The sequence below is a fragment of the Morus notabilis genome, unplaced genomic scaffold, assembly GCF_000414095.1.
Source record: "Morus notabilis unplaced genomic scaffold, ASM41409v2 Scaffold322, whole genome shotgun sequence".
Lineage (NCBI taxonomy): Eukaryota > Viridiplantae > Streptophyta > Magnoliopsida > Rosales > Moraceae > Morus > Morus notabilis.
In genome coordinates this window covers 15,381-33,651 of record NW_010359499.1, presented here as the reverse complement: position 1 = coordinate 33,651, position 18,271 = coordinate 15,381, and the positions used below count along the sequence as shown (strand labels likewise).

The 18,271-nt window shown below is 34.8% G+C and overlaps 2 protein-coding genes across 2 annotated transcripts; one reads left to right on the top strand and one right to left on the bottom strand.

Annotated features, from left to right (window-relative positions):
* The first annotated feature begins 1,044 nt into the window (after positions 1–1,044).
* LOC21401830 (pentatricopeptide repeat-containing protein At1g56690, mitochondrial) lies at positions 1,045–3,599 on the top strand. Its single transcript, XM_010094634.2, has one exon. It carries the CDS (start codon positions 1,045–1,047, stop codon positions 3,184–3,186), a length of 2,142 nt encoding a protein of 713 aa, XP_010092936.1. The 3' UTR covers positions 3,187–3,599.
* Positions 3,600–4,765: 1,166 nt separating this feature from the next.
* Positions 4,766–5,104, bottom strand: LOC21401829 (protein NEGATIVE REGULATOR OF RESISTANCE). The gene has a single exon (XM_010094633.1). It carries the CDS (start codon positions 5,102–5,104, stop codon positions 4,766–4,768), a length of 339 nt encoding a protein of 112 aa, XP_010092935.1.
* Between the last annotated feature and the right edge of the window lie 13,167 nt (positions 5,105–18,271).

Genomic DNA, 18,271 nt, shown 5'->3' with positions numbered 1-18,271 from the left:
TTTTATTAATAATATTATTATTTATTAATATTATTATTATTATTTATCTTCTTCCATGCGAACAACTAAACACAATAATGTAATATTTCTGAGAATTTAAAAAAGATTCCTGTATGGAACCAAACACAGTAATATATTATTCCTATGAATCATATTACCCTCCATCACTTTCCTGAGAGTATGATTCCTACTGATTTCTGCATACCAAACGCCCCCTAGGGTAATAGATTTGAATGTATAGGAAAGTATTAGGATTAGATTTTAGTTTAATCCAATCCCATGTTTGGTGTTGTGTTATTAGGATAAGGACATATTTGTAAAAAAAAAAAAATTAAATTTGATGATCAAATTGTAATTTTTTGAAACTTGAGGGGCAAAAATGTAATTTTGTAATATTTCACTCATAAAATTGCAATTTGTACCCTCAATTTTTAAAAAAATACAATTAAATCCCAAATTTTATAAAATTTATAAATAGGTCACTAGTGTTTTTCACAATGTGCCTTTGTAAAAAAATTATCCCATGCTTTAGCAGGAGATAGCAATATCCCATTCAAGGAGATTCAATAATGGACTGAACAAAAATTTATCCAATTCAATCCTTTAAAAATGCTTAAATACAATATTAAAATTTGATCCTATCAAGTCCTCCCCTAATCCTGCACATCAAACAGGCCCGTAACGTGCATAGCACGTGGCTCAAGTCCCGACTAAAAACGACATGTCTTCGTGTAGTCATCGTACCTTTTTTTTTTTTTTTTTCAAACGTAAGACAGCCCTTTTCGCGCGCCTCCGCTACCGGTGTTACTTTCCTTCTTCGGTCTTCACTTCCCATGGATTCTGTTTCCCACTCTCGAAGTTGAACGAATCTTATTCTGAAACTTTAGTAGATTGTTTGTTATTTACAAGTTCTGTTTCACAAATGGGCATCAAGAAAATTTTCACTTCCCAGAACAAAATCCGAATTACCTGTGTTTCATTACTTTCGATACACAATTAAGCATATATATATATATATATATATATATTCATACAAAAACAAAAATGTTTCCCTTTAGAGTTTCTCGGCCGTCGACGCGGTTGTTTCGTTTCTCAATCAGGTTATACTGCTATGGTGCCATAATTTCCTTCAATTCTCTCATCGTGCGGTATTCTCGTCTCGGCCAAATTCATAATGCCCGAAGGGTGTTTGATGAAATGCGTATGAGAAATGTTGCGTCTTGGAATTCCATTATTGCTGGTTACTTTCAGAACAGTCAACCTTCGGAAGCCCAGGAACTGTTTGATAGAATGCCGGAGAGGAATGTCGTTTCTTGGAACGCGTTGATTGGCGGGTATGTTAAGAATGGAATGCTTAACAAAGCGAGGAGGGTGTTTGATTCAATGCCCGAGAGGAATGTGATTTCGTGGACGGCAATGGTAAGAGGGTATGTGCAAGAGGGGATGATATCTGAGGCAGGGTCACTCTTTTGGCAGATGCCTGAAAAGAATGTCGTATCATGGACGGTGATGTTGGGCGGCCTAATACAAGAGAGACGTGTTGATGATGCTCGTTGGCTGTTTGATGAAATGCCTGAGAAGGATGTGGTGGCAAGGACTAACATGATTAACGGGTATTGCCAAGAAGGTCGTTTGGCTGAGGCCAGGGAGATTTTTGATGAGATGCCGTGTAAAAATGTCATTTCTTGGACAACGATGATATGTGGGTACACACAAAATCAACGGGTAGATGTTGCTAGAAAGCTATTTGAAGTCATGCCTGAGAAAAATGAGGTGTCGTGGACCGCGATGCTGATGGGGTACACTCAATGTGGGCGGATACAGGAAGCTTCGGAGCTTTTTGATGCAATGCCACTAAAGCCAGCTATCGCTTGCAACGCCATGATTCTTGGGTTTGGCCAAATTGGGGAGGTAGGTAAAGCAATGTGGGTATTTGACCAGATGAGAGAGAAGGATGAAGGGACATGGAGCGCGATGATCAAGGTTTATGAACGGAAAGGATTTGAATTGCAAGCACTTGAATTCTTTTCTTCCATGCAGAGGCAAGGAGTTAGGCCAAATTACCCGACTCTAATCAGTGTACTTTCCGTTTGTGCCAGCCTTGCAAGTCTTGACCATGGTAGAGAGATTCATGGTCAGTTGGTGAGATCCCACTTTGATCATGACGTATATGTTGTCTCGGTTTTGATTACTATGTATGTCAAATGTGGCAACCTGGAAAAAGCAAAACTTGTTTTTGATAGTTTTGCTCCAAAGGATGTAGTTATGTGGAACACTATGATCACAGGTTATGCCCAACACGGTTTAGGAGAGGAAGCTTTACAAGTTTTTCACGATATGTGCTCCGTTGGTTTAGCGCCTGATGATATTACCTTCATCGGTGTTCTTTCAGCATGTAGCTACACAGGAAAGGTCCAGGAAGGGCGTGAAATTTTCGGGGCAATGAAATCCAAATATCTTGTGGAGCCAAGAACTGAACACTATGCTTGCATGGTTGATCTGCTTGGTCGAGCAGGCCAGGTAGATGAGGCAGTGGATTTAATTGAAAAAATGCCAGTGGAAGCAGATGCTATCATCTGGGGTTCGTTACTCGGTGCTTGCAGAACCCACATGAGGTTGGACTTGGCAGAAGTTGCAGCACAGAAACTTTTATTGCTTGAGCCGAATAATTCAGGGCCTTACATTTTACTATCCAATATTTATGCAACCAAAGGCAGATGGCGTGATGTCGCAGAGCTGAGGAAAAACATGAGAGAAAGAAACGTGAGCAAATCGCCTGGCTGTAGCTGGATTGAAGTGGAGAAAAAGGTTCATGTGTTTACTGGAGGAGACAGCACAGGACATCCAGAACATCCCATGATCTTGAGAATGTTAGAGAGACTAGGTGGATTACTAAGGGAAGCTGGGTATTGTCCTGATGGCACCTTTGTGCTACATGATGTGGACGAAGAAGAGAAAGTGCATAGCCTGCGATATCACAGTGAGAGGCTGGCAGTAGCCTACGGACTGCTGAAGGTGCCGGAGCCAATGCCTATTCGGGTGATGAAGAATCTTCGGGTTTGTGTTGATTGCCATTCCGCTATTAAATTAATAGCTAAAGTTACGGGGAGAGAGATAATATTAAGGGACGCCAACAGATTTCATCATTTCAAGGATGGTTTGTGTTCTTGCAGAGACTATTGGTAATTTTGGTTAACAATCCAAGGAAGATTGACTTCATTTCAGCAGTGTGCGTACCCGCCTTAGACAGGCCCATGGTTTAAAGTTAGCTCAGAAACTTAATAAGACCATTGTTTATCCATCTAAGCAACCCATCTAAGCAACGGGTAATCAAAGCCTTTGCGGCAATGCCCCAGGTGGGCCACATTTGCGTGGTACTATCATCAATGCAATTGGTCACTCTAATGCTCTGTCATTGCGAAAATATTGAGCTTATGTGGTGTACTGACAAGAGTTTTATGGCCTAGTGATGAGAGGTCTGAATGTTGAGCTTTGCTGAACTAGCATTGAAGGATTACCTTTTTGTACAAGACAATAAGCGTTAGCTTGAGGAGGTGAGTTTTTATCTTGTATACGGCATCTTGCTAACTAAACTATGCAGCAACAAATTCTATTGTATTTGGTCACATTGAGGTATGTAAATTTTCAATTAGCATATGACCTTTAGTTCTTGTGATTTTGTCGTTAAGCTGCTAACTCAGTAACATGTTGTGCAACTTGTCCAGGTGATACTGTAATCATGGAGAGTACATGAGATGGTACAAACTTATGATTCGTTCATTTTACTGATTTAAATTTTCAATTTCAGTTTTACTATAGTTAAAAGCTCTAACAAAAAGTCACATATAACTTTTTTACTATAATTAAAAGCTCTCTCATAAAGTCACATCTCAGCTCGAATTGAAAATTCGAATCGGCGAACTGAACGAGGCCTTAATGACTCCAAGGATTTGAGATAAAAAGATTTTGAGTTTGAATTTATTCTCAAAAAGAGGTCATCTTCAGCTCCTAATTTTTTGATTTACTGGAGTTTTGTTTTGTAATTAAAAAAACCTCCTTTTCTGCTGGTCCCTAGCTATCAACGAGTTCGCAACACCGTGCACGCATGTTTGCACATAGAAAGCTACTGATTTTAACGTTGTGACCGAGTTAATGCGACAGAACTTGGGAAACTGACAAAGAAGGTTGTTGGCAGTGAATACTATTTATTTCTTTTATTGACCTCTGATTTGTATTTCCTCTTGATGGGCAAATATCGCCTACTGTTATGCCTATTGATGGACATAAATAATAAGAGTAATATTAAGACACCAATTTAAATTTTAATTTAATGTATCAATAATGTAATATGTGAATTGTCATCTTTTCATTGATAGATGTAATTTTTTTTATTAATTAATGTGACGATATTTTAAACATTCATTAATAAAAAATGATAATGCATTTGCTGCATCAATTGGCACAAAAAATTGCGATTTGAATTGATGTCATGACATTATTCAAACAATAATGTTGTGTTAAAAAACCACACCCAAACTTAGCATCATTTCAGGCTGATTTCGTGGAAAACGTAGTATAACAATAGCAGTAACTTAATTTAGAAAAAAGAAGAAAAAAAAAACTCAAGCAGTAGAGTACTCTATGCCAAGACATATTTCAGCAACATACTTGATTATGAAGTTTCCGCGTTGTTCTACAGGTAATGAAAATTGAAAGATAAGTTGTAGTTTCTATCTTCCCTTGATAATGTATTTCCATGACCACATTACAAGGTTAGATCGAGATCTAATCCTTTCTCTTCCCTTCCCTTTTCTTTCCCGTTGCTGATCTCCTCTTCAATACAACACCTAATGCTTACATTGGGATTGCCCTCCTTTTCCTGCCCTGCAAAATCTTCCAATTTAAATACAGGGATCCACGCCGGACCATGGACCTTCACCTTCTTTGCATCCTTATTACTCGCCTCTAATTGACGCGAGCAATGTCTTAACCTTTTAATGATCGCGAAGAACTCCTCAATCTTTTCTTCTTCATCACCACTGCTATGATTTTGCTCCACCTCCTCTTCAGGCGCGCCAATCTTCCGTTTCCCATCTCCTCCCATCTTTGCAAAGTGTCTGTTTCCCCACCCTAAACACAACGACCATGTGCTTTCGATTTGTGTGTTTAAATGCTTCATCTTTCTACGTTGTATATATTTGTGAAACCAAACCATGGAAATGACCTACCATCTTAGTGGGGTCAAATGTAGCTTGTCATTTCCTTAAATGTGGACCAATGAATATGTTGCTTATAAAAATCAAAATTAGTGGTTTTTCTGTTCTAATGCTGATAAAAATATTGGTGCTATTACACTAAAAATAAAAAAAAAAATCTATTTACTGTTTTCTTGTTGCCTTTTTCCTTATCTTTTATTTGTTCTTTTGCAACCACTGATGTGATGTTATGGTAATACCTACCTATAGATATTTCACCAATTTCATGTAATGTTACTTTTTCAAAAGTTGGTGTGCATCGGCATAATTGGTGGTTTGTTGGTATCATTTTGTTGCGTCACGCTCTGATCTATTCCTTTCTTACCAATGGTTACATTTTTTTAATATATATATATATTTTTTTAATTTTAGTTTTCTTGTGAAACTTTGTGAGGACAGTTCACATATATAGTACAAACAACAATATGTGATGGCCATTAATTTATCTCAAATCAAGCTGCTAATGATTATACCTACGAAAAGATATGTCGCCACATTGTAATAATTTCACGTGAAATGCTTATTCAAAAAGAACTTCAGAGACAAAAAAATAACAAAATATGCAAATTAGCATCCCTAATTTTTTTTTTATTTGATGATTGAGTTAACAAGTTATCATTAACATATTCAAATAATTTCTTCTTCCATATGTCCCTACTTAATCTTTTCTTTTTTGAAACGTTTTTTACGTTCCTGATTTTTTTTTTTTTTCCTTTTTTTCCTTTGTTGTTTTGGGTCCTCCTTCCTTTTTTTTTTCTTCTTTAATCCCTTATGTTTTTTTTTTTCCTCTCCCTCTTATTTAATCTTATCATTTTTTTTCTTTTCTTCTTTAATCCCTCATGTTTGTTTTTTTTTTCCTCTCCCTCTTATTTAATTTTATCATTTTTCCCTTTTTTTCAATGTAATCCTCATAAATATGTTTTCCTAGTTGTCCAGTTAGAATAATTTCTTCTCATATATCTTCTTTTCTATATATATATATATACATATATCACAATTCAAAACCAACTGATCTCCCCCTTTTTTGCATTTTTTTTTTGTTTTTTGCTTTAATTTTTAGTCCATGACATCTGTTGGCCCTTTCTTCCTCTTTACTTTTTGCTTTTTTGTTGTGTGTTTTTTCATAATCTAAAACAAATTTTCTCAATTGCACATTGCCGAAATATTTTTTCTTGTAGTCATTTTTTTTTTCAAAGTAACTATAGTTATTGTTTCCCCTTAATTGCTCTCTCCAAGTATTTTTTTCTCAGATGTATCCTTGCCTAAACATTTTTATTTGTAAGAATCTAAAGAATTAAACTTGTTTAATTATGTTAATTATGACTTATTAGTATTTTTAATTTAATTTTTTTAATTAATCATGGTTATTAAAATTTTCTCGTCTTTAAATTTTAACTATTTTTAAGAAAATTTAATTATTTTCAGTATTTACAATTCCACCTCAGAAGTATGTGGAAATACTTCAGTGCACAACGAAGAAGTTGGAGAATGCAGCAGGAGAAAAAGACCGTGAACTGCTCCAGCACAACAGCATTTCACAGAGGAGCCCCGACCAAATCTAAAAACAGGTGAAATGAAAATTCATGCGGTATGTAAATATTGTAAAAAGCACTTGGTACTGGTCATCTGGATAGACATTGGAAAGCGTGTCTACCGTTGCACCAAGGTGGGAGTGTGTACTCCCGCTAACAAACACTATCACTCACATCACAAGGGTTGCAAAATTTTACATACGATGCGCAACGTGCTCGTGGGGCACTAGCTAAATTTTTAGCTAGTGTCGAATTACCTCTTTCTTTTGTAGATGATGCAGCGTTCGAAGAATTCATACAGATTGCCTTATGCCTGCAATTTAAATGGCTAAGTAGAAACACAACTTATTCTGATTGCATGAAAGTGTTTTATGCAATGAGACAATCTCTAGTTGATAATTTTACATCTTTTAATGCTACATATCTTGTACTTCTGATCTATGGGAGGGGTGCAATAAAACTGAATATTTATGCGTCACGGCGCATTATGTTGATGATGAATGGGTTTTACAAAATAAAATAATAGGTTTTAGTTTATTTCTATTTCCTCATAACACAAATGTTATTTTTTGAATAATAATGGAAATTTTTAGGTTTTATGGGATAGAAGATAAAGTTTTAATTATTTTTGTTAATAATGCATCAGCTAACGCGACTGCAATTAACATGTTTAAACGTAGCTTGAAACCATCGTTTGGTGGTGAAATTTTTCATCAACGGTGTGCGTGTCACATAATAAATTTAGTAGTATAAGAAGGAATTGAACATATTTCCTTTAATCTAACAAATATTAGATAATCTTTATCTTCATATCTAGTTCTGGAGTTTGGCTCCAAGTTGCAGGAGTAGCCAGATGCGCCTAAGAAAGTTTCCAACTGATGTGAGACATAGGTGGAACTCCACCTACTTAATGTTGAAAGCAGCACTCCCGTATCAACAGCTCATCACAACTCATGTGAACAGTAAAAACAATCAAATTTTAATATTCGATATAGATTGGAGTATTGGTGAGTACTTTTTTTAAATTTTTAGAAGTTTTCTACAATGCTACTAAATTACTTTCCGGAGTTTATTATCCTACCACACATTTAGCTTTTTATCAACTATTTAATATTTCAGAAACATTTTCTTATTAAGGGGATACTGAACTTTTTAGAAATATAGTTAAGCTAATGGAAGCTAAATTTAAAAATTATTGGTCCGGTTGTCCTATGTTATATGCATTAACAACCATTTTAGATCCTAGATGCGTAGTAGATGGGACCGAATCTTTAATAACTGCTACGGCAGAAAATTTAGGTATTGATATGCTACTAACTATTACTGATGCTAGGAAGATGTTAGAAAAATTATTTGGTTTGTATGAAGCAAAATACGAAATATGTCAAAAAGAACAGGGAACATCAACGTCAACAAGCAGAAAGAGAAAACATCAGGATCCTCATCAACATAAGCGTCTACCGAACTGGTAAAATATTTTAAATCAAATTTTGTAATCGATGATGACAAACTGGACATCTTACAGTGGTGGAAGAGCAGGACCGATCGTTTTCCAACACTGTCCGTAATAGCCCATGAGATTCTAAAAACTCCAGTGTCAACGGTTTCATCGGAGCAAGCATTTAGTTCAAGCAACCGAATTCTTGACGAAAAGAGAAGCATAATGTATCAGGATATCTTGGAGGGGTTAATGTGCATTAAAGACTGGAAAGATGCCAGAAGACGAAAATAACAATATACAGATGATTCAATTTAAGAATATTTTTCTAACTTAGACATAACATAATCATTTGGAAGCACTTAGGTTTTGTAATAATCCTAGAATACTACACTCTTTTTTTCTTCACTAAAGTTTTGTCCCGATCTCCCTATGAGTTTTACTTGGCAAGGTTTTTAACGAGGCATTCATTTATGTGTACTTATTCGCATAATCTCAATTCAATAAAATCACATCTTTTGGAGGCATATGAATTTTTTTTCTTTTATTAAATATTAAAAAAAATTTAAAAGGGCCAGAGCTGGCCCGTGAAAGGCCTGGGCCCAGGCCCAACCCTAGCCCTTATGGACAAGGGCCGAGGGCCAGTGCTTGGCCTGAGGGCTTCTCCTCAGGCTCGGCCCTGCATTGTGTAGGGCTGTGCCAACCACAACCCAAGCCCGCCACGGGCATGGGGTTAGAAGGGTCGTGCCGGTCCGGTACGGCCCTTTTGACACATCTAGGGGCAGGTCCCGAAACCCATACAGACCACTACAGTGGTGATATCATGGTCTTACGATAAGGTAAGTGACTCATCATGAACCACTTACTAAAATACGAACTTTTGAGACTTACTTTTATTAAAAAATGATGTTCAGTTACGAATGATATGTTCGAATCGTGTACTTCCGTTTATTGATTCAGTTTTATAAAATGATATCATACTTGGCCTTTCGCTCACAATTTTTATGTTTTCAATGTATTTAAACCCTTCCCAGGCGATGCTAGAAGTAGCGTTGAGTATACGGTGACAACCGGTGAGGTGAGACGATTTCCAGAAGTGGTGGTTTATTTCCTTCCTTGCCGTATATTCTTATGGCATGTGTAAATTATGGATTGTAAACCTTAAATTCTACTAGATTGTGGTTGATGTCAGCATTGTTTATGTATGCATAATGTAGAAACCCTGTGGATGTCAGATGCTGACTTTTGCAATTAATTTAACCGTGATTGTGGTTTTGTAAAGTCCGCCTCACTTTTTCTTAAAACTCAATTTTCTTAAAATAGTGGCGTTTGTTTAGAAATTCTTAAATGTTTTATCCTTATAAATGATTTTATCATTATTTTATGCTTAATTACTTTCTTAATCATGTTTTAATTTCTAAATAAGTCTCCACGTCACCAACCCTTGGTTGGGGTGTGATATTATCATACAACCTTCTCAATTTTTTTATGTGTACTCCATGAATAATTTACTACCTAATTTTTTCTTTTTAAATGTGCTCTATTAACTTCTTTTTTTTTTTTTTTTACTAAATTCAACAATTAGAAAAGTAATGAATAAGTACAACTAAATGCCAGAAAAAAAATTTAGATTTTCATATTAAAAAAATATCAGAAATGCACGCGCAAGGGTGGTGCTTACAACTAGTTCAAGTACAAATCGCAAATCACAGATTGTTCACAAGATTATTCAATTCTTTTTTGAGTCATGAGGCCCTAGCAATTAGTATTACTCATCTCTGAGTCATGAGAAAATTGATGAGGTCACTTTTTAAATGTATTGTTTTAAGATTTTTATTCTTTATTTTTAATTAATATCATTTTAACTATTATAGTTCGTTGACTAAAATGTATTAATTAAGTGTAAGGGGTTAAAATCTAAGATTCATATATTCTAAAGAGTATTTATCTATTTTTCATGTTATTCAATGCCCCGACACTATACACTCTGAAGTTATATTTTTTATAGTTTTGATCTCTGGCACTATGATTGATGAATATTTTCTACATTAAACAAAGATAATCATATTCAATTGTGTATAAGTCACATCCTATCATAATAATTGAAAATCTTACATAAATAATTATATTGTGTAAAATTTATAATAAAGAGAACATTTTACACTTAATGTAACTTTATGGGTAAAATTTAAAGTTATCATGCGATGAGCATATGAATCTTTATTAATGTATAGATTCTTGTCGCCAATATTAGGGTCAAGGACTAAAATTGAAAAAAAAATAATCAGGAAGTAACCTACCAAAAAAAAAGTTAAGGGACTAAATTGTAACGATTCTCATAGTTCCAGAACTACCAGTGTTAAAAAACAATTATATATTGATTCTAATTTAACTTTGATATTATTTAAGATTAATTTCATAAATGTCTTTTGAATTTTGTATTATGTTTCAATAATACTCCCGAATTTTGAAATGGTTCACTTCACCTTAAATTTTCAACATTTAGTTTTATAAATTTATATGGCATTTTGAGTTAGGATAATGATTGTTTTTAAAATTTACAGAGCATGTTGAAATAAAAATTTAAAGGATATTTATGAAATCAATCATTTTTATTTAAAGTTACGGAACGTAGTAAAAAAAAAAAAAAAAAAAAAAAAAAAAAAAAAAAAAAAAAAAAAAACATATGCACTAAAAAAAGATTTGCACTTTCTCTTCAGGTCATTTAACTTTTTTTGTTGTCCAATTGAGGTGATTCTAATAATTTTCTTAGCTTTTACTTGCTTACTACTAGGTGGATCACTTAGGTACCTCTTCTTCTTCTTCTTATAAGATCATTATCTAATATTACACTTTAAAAGTCTTTGCCCGGTCTCCGTACTGTATGGCGCTCAGTTTGTGATGGTATAGGTGAAACTGAGCTTATCCTTTGAAAGAAATGGGTAAATTTATTTCAATTTATTCGTCTGCCCTTTAGATTTCTGTTACAGACGAAGAGGACAGATGCTTAGTTTGGTATTGATTTTGAATCAATCAAAAACATTTTTTTAATAAGTTTTGACTTTATTTGTGTTTGATAAAAGAGTAAAAAGTGCTTGTGAAAGAATTTTTGAATTTGGGCTACTTCTGATTCTAGATTGTGCGGCAATTTAATTTGCCTTTTAATGAAATTTTTGTTATGACCATATTACCCTTGCTAAATTAGAAAATCTCTGGACCAAATTTTTCTAGATCTCTCAAAGTTCTCTCTTTCTTCTTTCTCGAGTTCTCTTTTTTCTCTAGAGTTCTCTCAGGCGTGCTCTCTCTCTCTCTCCATTTCCCCTCTCTCTCTGTTGTCTCCGTCTCCTCTGTGCTCCTCAGGGTTCCAGGAGGCTCCTGCGATTGAAGTTTTGGCGGAGTCTCTGTCTCATTTCTCTGTCAGACAGATCCATGGTGGTTAGGGTTTCATGATCTCGTCATGTGATTATGGGATTGCCGGTTGGAGCTTTTCAAATCAAGACTATCACCTCTGTAAGTACTCGATTGATCTTCATTTGTCCTGATTTTTTATGTTTAAATGGAAATTTTTTGCTCTGGATTCGTTTCTCTCCATTTCGGAAGAGTTTTCCCGTGAAGTTTATTTGGTGTTTGAGTTTCATACCATGTCTATTTTGGTCATTTTAACTACCAACAGCAATTCAACCACATAATTTATCAAATGCTATTACACTGATTTTAGAACCAACATAGCTAGTATAATTATAATTTATCAAACACTCCACTACTTTTTGTAACAGCTGTTTTTTCCTTCAGTACAACTACAAATAATTTTTTCAAAATTTACGGCAGTACCAAATTAAGCCAATAACGGCACCAATGATCATTTCTTCCTATGAAAGAACTTTTGTTCATTGACATTATGAACACTTGCAATAATTCATATGCTCGTGTTATTGTAATTAATTGTCAAGCATTTATCCATTTTTGTTATATATATAAAGAGACGCATTTATGTATATTGGTTGGATAGAGAAAAATCTCAAATGAGTAAATAATAACTCAACAATCAAGCTCATGGAAAAGCTATTGCCTTTGAAATTAGTTACAATATTGGAACACAAAATTGACAATAGTTACACACATATTAACGGCCAAAACCAAGAAATTTAAGGAGAAGCAACGTTAGATAATAACATGTTTGACCTCCCATAATTAGTCTTAGTCCCCGGTAATTAAATAATTAACTATCTTTTTATCTAATTACAAAGAAAGCTCAAGGTCTAAATTATTACTATCCTTACCTCCTTTATTATCTTCTTTCACATTCTCCTCCTCTTCTTCTACTTCAATTTTTGAAGCACCAACATGATCAGTTAATTGACTAGTACTACCGAGTACGGAATCATGAAGAGGAAGATCAGTACAACTAATCTTCTTCTCGTGATCATCAAGAAAGTCTTCCGGTCGGAATGTCGGATTCCAAGCTCCGATTTCCTTCGCAACAATATCGACATCTTTGTTAATCTTCTCTTCTTTCTTCTGATCCTTAAATCCGCAACTGCGAAGACGATCTCGGACCTCTCTTGTACTCCTTATCAGAGCGAAGAATTCCTCCATATTTTCTTCCTCTTCGTTTCTGCGCATATTTTCTTCTTCTTCTTTGGCTGCGTCCATTTTCCTCTTCTTTCTCTCACGATGATCCTCTTCCATATTTTTCTTCTCTGTGAGTGGAATTTTGAGAGAGTATGCAAGTTTGTGAATGTTTGGCTAATTTGATGAAAGATAAAAAGACGAAGACTTTGAGAATTAAGAATCTTTTCTTATTTCCGTCGATGTTTGACTAGAGTGTACTAGCCAGATAGAGAGAGAAATGTGCAATTTTATCATTTCTTTACGAGGAAAAGGGACAGAGAATAGCTTATGATATCTTCGCGTGATAGTGGATTGTCCATAAATCACCAAATATGGCACCGATTCAAACTCAAATCTTTTACAAAAAGAAGGAGCAGTCTTACACACGCACCATTAATTATTGGTAATATGTGCGATTCTTACTTGCCTTTTACTGTTTTCATGGTTTTTTCATTTTTTTCTTTTCGAAAGTAATAAATAAAAGCAAAAGAAAAAAAAACAGTGTTTGAATCGACGCAACTAATAAAAAGAAAGTCACATTTATAAGTCTTATGTTTTTTTTTTTTTTTTAATTAATGTGTGGTACTGAACACGCGATGGTGGTTCACTTTCTTAAAAGCTAAGAGAGAGAAATGAAGAGAAGAAAGCAGTGTTAGTTGACTTAAATGTAGCGAATGCCATCATCCCATGACGAAAGTCTAGTAAAAACAAATGAATATTTTGCATCGACACTATCGCCCCACTTGGTGAAGAAAAATTACTGTTTATGTGATAAGGCTTCATGATCAAGAATTTATTAATTATTATGATCCGTTCATTATTCCTATTTTGAATGTGTCAATTCAAACACAATTTCCTTGTTCTAAGTAAATAAATTACATAAAATTGACAGGTTTAACCATTCTTTATTCAAAAGAAGAGTAGAATATTATCACCAACTCTCGAAATGTATGTGTATTTACATTGAATAGGACACAGTCTTCATTGAACAATAAATAATGTTAAGTATGTTGGTCAAGATCAATTGATGAAGACAAACTTTTGGCTATAGTGGGTGACCAGAATAAATGTTTGCGTCATTGCCTACAACGGAATGTCCTTACACTGGCGGCTTTGTTCATTGAATGGCATATATTAGGTCACCATGGCTGCCCAAATTTTCTCCTTTGGTTTGTCCCATCTATTATTTCTTAAAACGCATGGAATATAACTTTGTGCTTTTAAAAAAAAAAAATTTCTCTTATTGGTATTACACATTTCTAACTGTTAGATTCGATAAAAATCACATCAAAATAAAAAATAAAAGTATGAACAACAGACTATTTATAATACATATCCACAAAAAATGAGTGCTAAATACATAATCTCATTCAAACTCTTTTACGGACTATCTATTTTATTACCACTTGTAAGTCTAATTTTATAAGACAAACTAATCTAATAACAAGTCATCTTTCAATGCCTTGAACTGCCACTATTAAACCAGCTCATTATTCTATCCTTTTTTTCGTACTTTTTAAACTTTTTTTATGTTTTTTTTCATTTTACAATAAATATTATTTATTTCAAGTTATACATATGAATGTTTAAATATTTCACCATTAAAAAAAAAAGAAAATATTTCATTTCTACAAGTTAGAAAAGGGGTTGTGGCAATTGGAATGCGATTAATAATAAGATTATATGTTTTCACGCCAATTAGTTTTCGTGATCTTTTTTCAAGTTTGGAAGAATGAATATATGAACATCAATAACTGCATGTATCAATTTTTCCGAGAAAAAAAAAAAACAAAAAACAAAAAAGAAAAGAGAAACTTCCTGTATCATGAATCTTTTGTTCGCCCCTTGAGTTATTTATTTATTTCAAGTTATGCATATTACTGTTTAAAATGAAAATATTTCGTTTCTATAAATTAGAAAATGGGTTGTGGGAATTAGGATGCCATTAATTAATAATAAAATTATATGTTTTCACGCTAATTAGTTTTCATGATCTTTTTCCAAGTCTGGAAGAAGAACATCAATAACTGCATGTATCAATTTACCGGGGGGAGAAAAAATTCATGTATCATCTATCTGCTGTTCGCCCCTTAACTTGATAATGTGTTGTAAAATATATAGGCAGGGTCTTTAATCCGGCAGCTATTGTTTGCCAAATTGAAATGGCGGAATAACTTGAGTCGTCCGATCGATATCAACGGTCAGTATCTATTGTTGCTGCAAAAACATAGTCTAGGTTCTAAACGTAGCACACTGCTCACTACATCATTTGATTTGATCACATCAGCAGGCTCTGGTTGTTATTTAATTGTATTACATGCAGAAGAGTATATATGTAAATATAGTTGATCAGTGGTGCAAGTTTTGGCTGCGGGCATGCTCGGTGCCCGAAAATTTTCAGGCACGGCGGGTAGGTGTTATTTGCCGCCCGTCTGAGGTTTTTAGTCGGGCACGGGCACAGGCAGCCCGAAAAAACTCATTTTCCGGCTGCCCGCCACCGTGGAAAAGTCGTCGTCGCCGTCCGCCGGAGTTTTTTTTTTTAATTTTCCGGCGTAACCCGAATGTGCCCGATTTTTGCCCGAATATTTTTGACCGTTAGCCCGAATTTTGCCCGAAATGCCCGAATTTTTTTGACCGTTAACCCGAATGCTGCCCGAATTTTGAACCCAACGGATCTTTTTGCCCGAACCCGACCGCCGCCTGAATTTTGCCTGAAAATTCAAATCCCAACGGCTATAATTTAGACCGTTGCCCCATTCCTGCCCGACCCGACCCGACAGCCCGAAAAATTTACTAGCCGTTGGACCCGAATTTTTGGGGCAAAATTCCTATAAATACCCCCCTCCCCCCAACCATTTTCCTCACCCCAAAACTCTCATTCTCTCTCAATTTCTCTTAATCTCTCTCAAATCTCTCTTAATCTCTCTCAAAGCGCTCTCAATCTCTCTTATTTTTCATAATGGCTTCTTCTAGTTATGGTGGTGATATTCCGATTGATGTCCAATTCAACATCGAAGAAGGGTAATTTCTTAATGTTTTTCAAACGTAGAAATTGTAAATTACGGAAAGAGTTGCTGAGGAAACTGCAAATCCGACCCCTGGTGGACGTACTAGAGGTCAGGGACGTAATGGTGGTGGCACTAGTGGGCGTAGAGGAGAGGCAATCAGTAGTGCTAGTGCAAGTGTTGCAAGTTCTAAGAAGAAATGCAAGCGCACCTCAGTAGTTTGGGAGCACTTCAACACAATCAAGGTCGACAATAACGGTAACACTAAATACATAGCTCAATGTAAATATTATGGTGAGAAATTACAAGGTAACACTATTCACGACACTACACACTTAAGAAGACACTCTGAAAAGTGTCTTCAAAAGTAAGGAGGCGGAGCTGATCTCCGCCAAATGCAATTTTTGTTTGACCGCCAAACCGGCAGTCTAAGCACGTGAAAATATGATCCGTAAGTTGATCGTATGGAAATGGCACGATTAATAACTACATTAGATCAACCACTAAGTTTTACTGAACAAAGAAATTGGCAGCATTATATTAAAATTGTACATAATTCTAATGCACAATTTTTTTCTAGAACTACTCTTAGGAAAGATGCATTAAAATTATATAAACAAGAAAAGGAAGCATTAATCAACCTTCTACACTCTACTAGTGGTTGCGTTGCGTTAACGGCGGACTAAATATCCGCCGTTGCCAACAAGGATTATTTAGTTGTAACCGGACATTATTATAAAGGTTTTGATTTGGATAAGAGAATCTTAAGTTTCAAATGTGTTATAGGATCACATACTGCCAATTTAATATATAACATAATTTTATCTGTTATTGATGAATATAGTTTAAGAGATAGAATAATGGCCATAACATTAGGAGTTCCTATCGTCTCTATGGAAAAGAAGTTTAAGAAATATTGGTCTAAATTACCCATATTGTATGGTTTCGGTGTTATTTTCGACCATAGATTAAAATTAGAAGGTTTAGAAAGTGGATTAGATAACTTAGGTGAATTTTTAGCTATCGACACTACTAACCAATTTCCTATTATAAAGGAAAAAATATTTTCTCTCTATATCTCTTACGAAGTAAGTTTAGAAACACACCTCGTGTTGAACAATCGCAACAACGAGACGACAATCCGCATTCATTCTTGAATATTTTCGGGTTGTCTAAGAAGAAGAAGAAGACGACGACTCAAGGTCAAGAAGAATATGGGAGTGGATCTTCATCAAGAGGTGGCGGCAATAGCGGCGGATTCAATGAGTTAATGGCATACCTGAGTGAAGGCTTAGTTGTAGACAGTAGTGAAATGTTTGATTTGGTTCAATGGTGGAGGGCACGAGCATTAACTTGGCTAATTATAACACAACTGGCAATGGATATTTTTTCAATCCCGGTCTCCACTGTTGCAGCCGAGCAAGCATTCAGTACAACCAGCCGAATACTTGAAGAATGGAGAAACACATTACAATAGGATATTGTTGAAGCTTTGGTGTGCATCAAAGATTGGGATCATTCTGACCAACACTCACACGATACAATCTCACCGACAAGTCAAGAATGGATCGACGAGTTTAATAGATTAACTTTTAATTTTCGAGACGATCCTTCTGCTTCAAATTAAATTTTATTATTGTAATTTGTAAATATTTATTTACTTTATAATTTCTAATTTGTATAGTGTTATTGTAATCTTGTATAAACTTTGTAAGTTCGTCAAATTTTTAATTCATCCCACAATGATTGCACTTTTTTTTCCTTACCAAGTTTTTATCCCAATTGGGTTTTTCTTGGTAAGGTTTTTAACGAGGCAATCATGAATTACAAATTTAAAAATCAATAAAGAAATAATTTTTTTTTATATAGTTTATGTGTTCATTTTAAATTTCAAATTGTAATATATATATATATATACACATTATACAATATAAAAATATAATATAAAAAATGTTTGAAAATTCGGACAGCCGGTCGGGCATCGGGCAGCCCGACCGGGCACGGGCAGCCAACTCCTGCCCAAAGCCCGTCCAAGGTGAAATTCAGGTCGGGTCGAGCAGCCTTAATTTTCGGGCAGTTCGGGTTCGGTAATCAGGTAAAAATTCAGACTTTTCGGTGGTTGCGGGCGGCCCGTCTAAAATTTCAGCACTATAATTGATTAAAAAACTAGTCGTATAGTGAAAAGAATATTAAATATAATTAGAAAATTCGTTTGAAAGGATTAGGATTAATTTCAATAATAGCACTTCTCAATAAATTATTATTATTTTTAACATTATTTTTATATACTTTCACAATTAGCATTGTCATGTCAGCAGTGTGAGGTAAAATGACTTCTATGTCACTTAGGTCAAAATTATCATTTAAAAGTACCTCAAAGAAATTCTCAACTCTCTTCCACCCATTCTCTCTCTCTCTACACCTCATTTT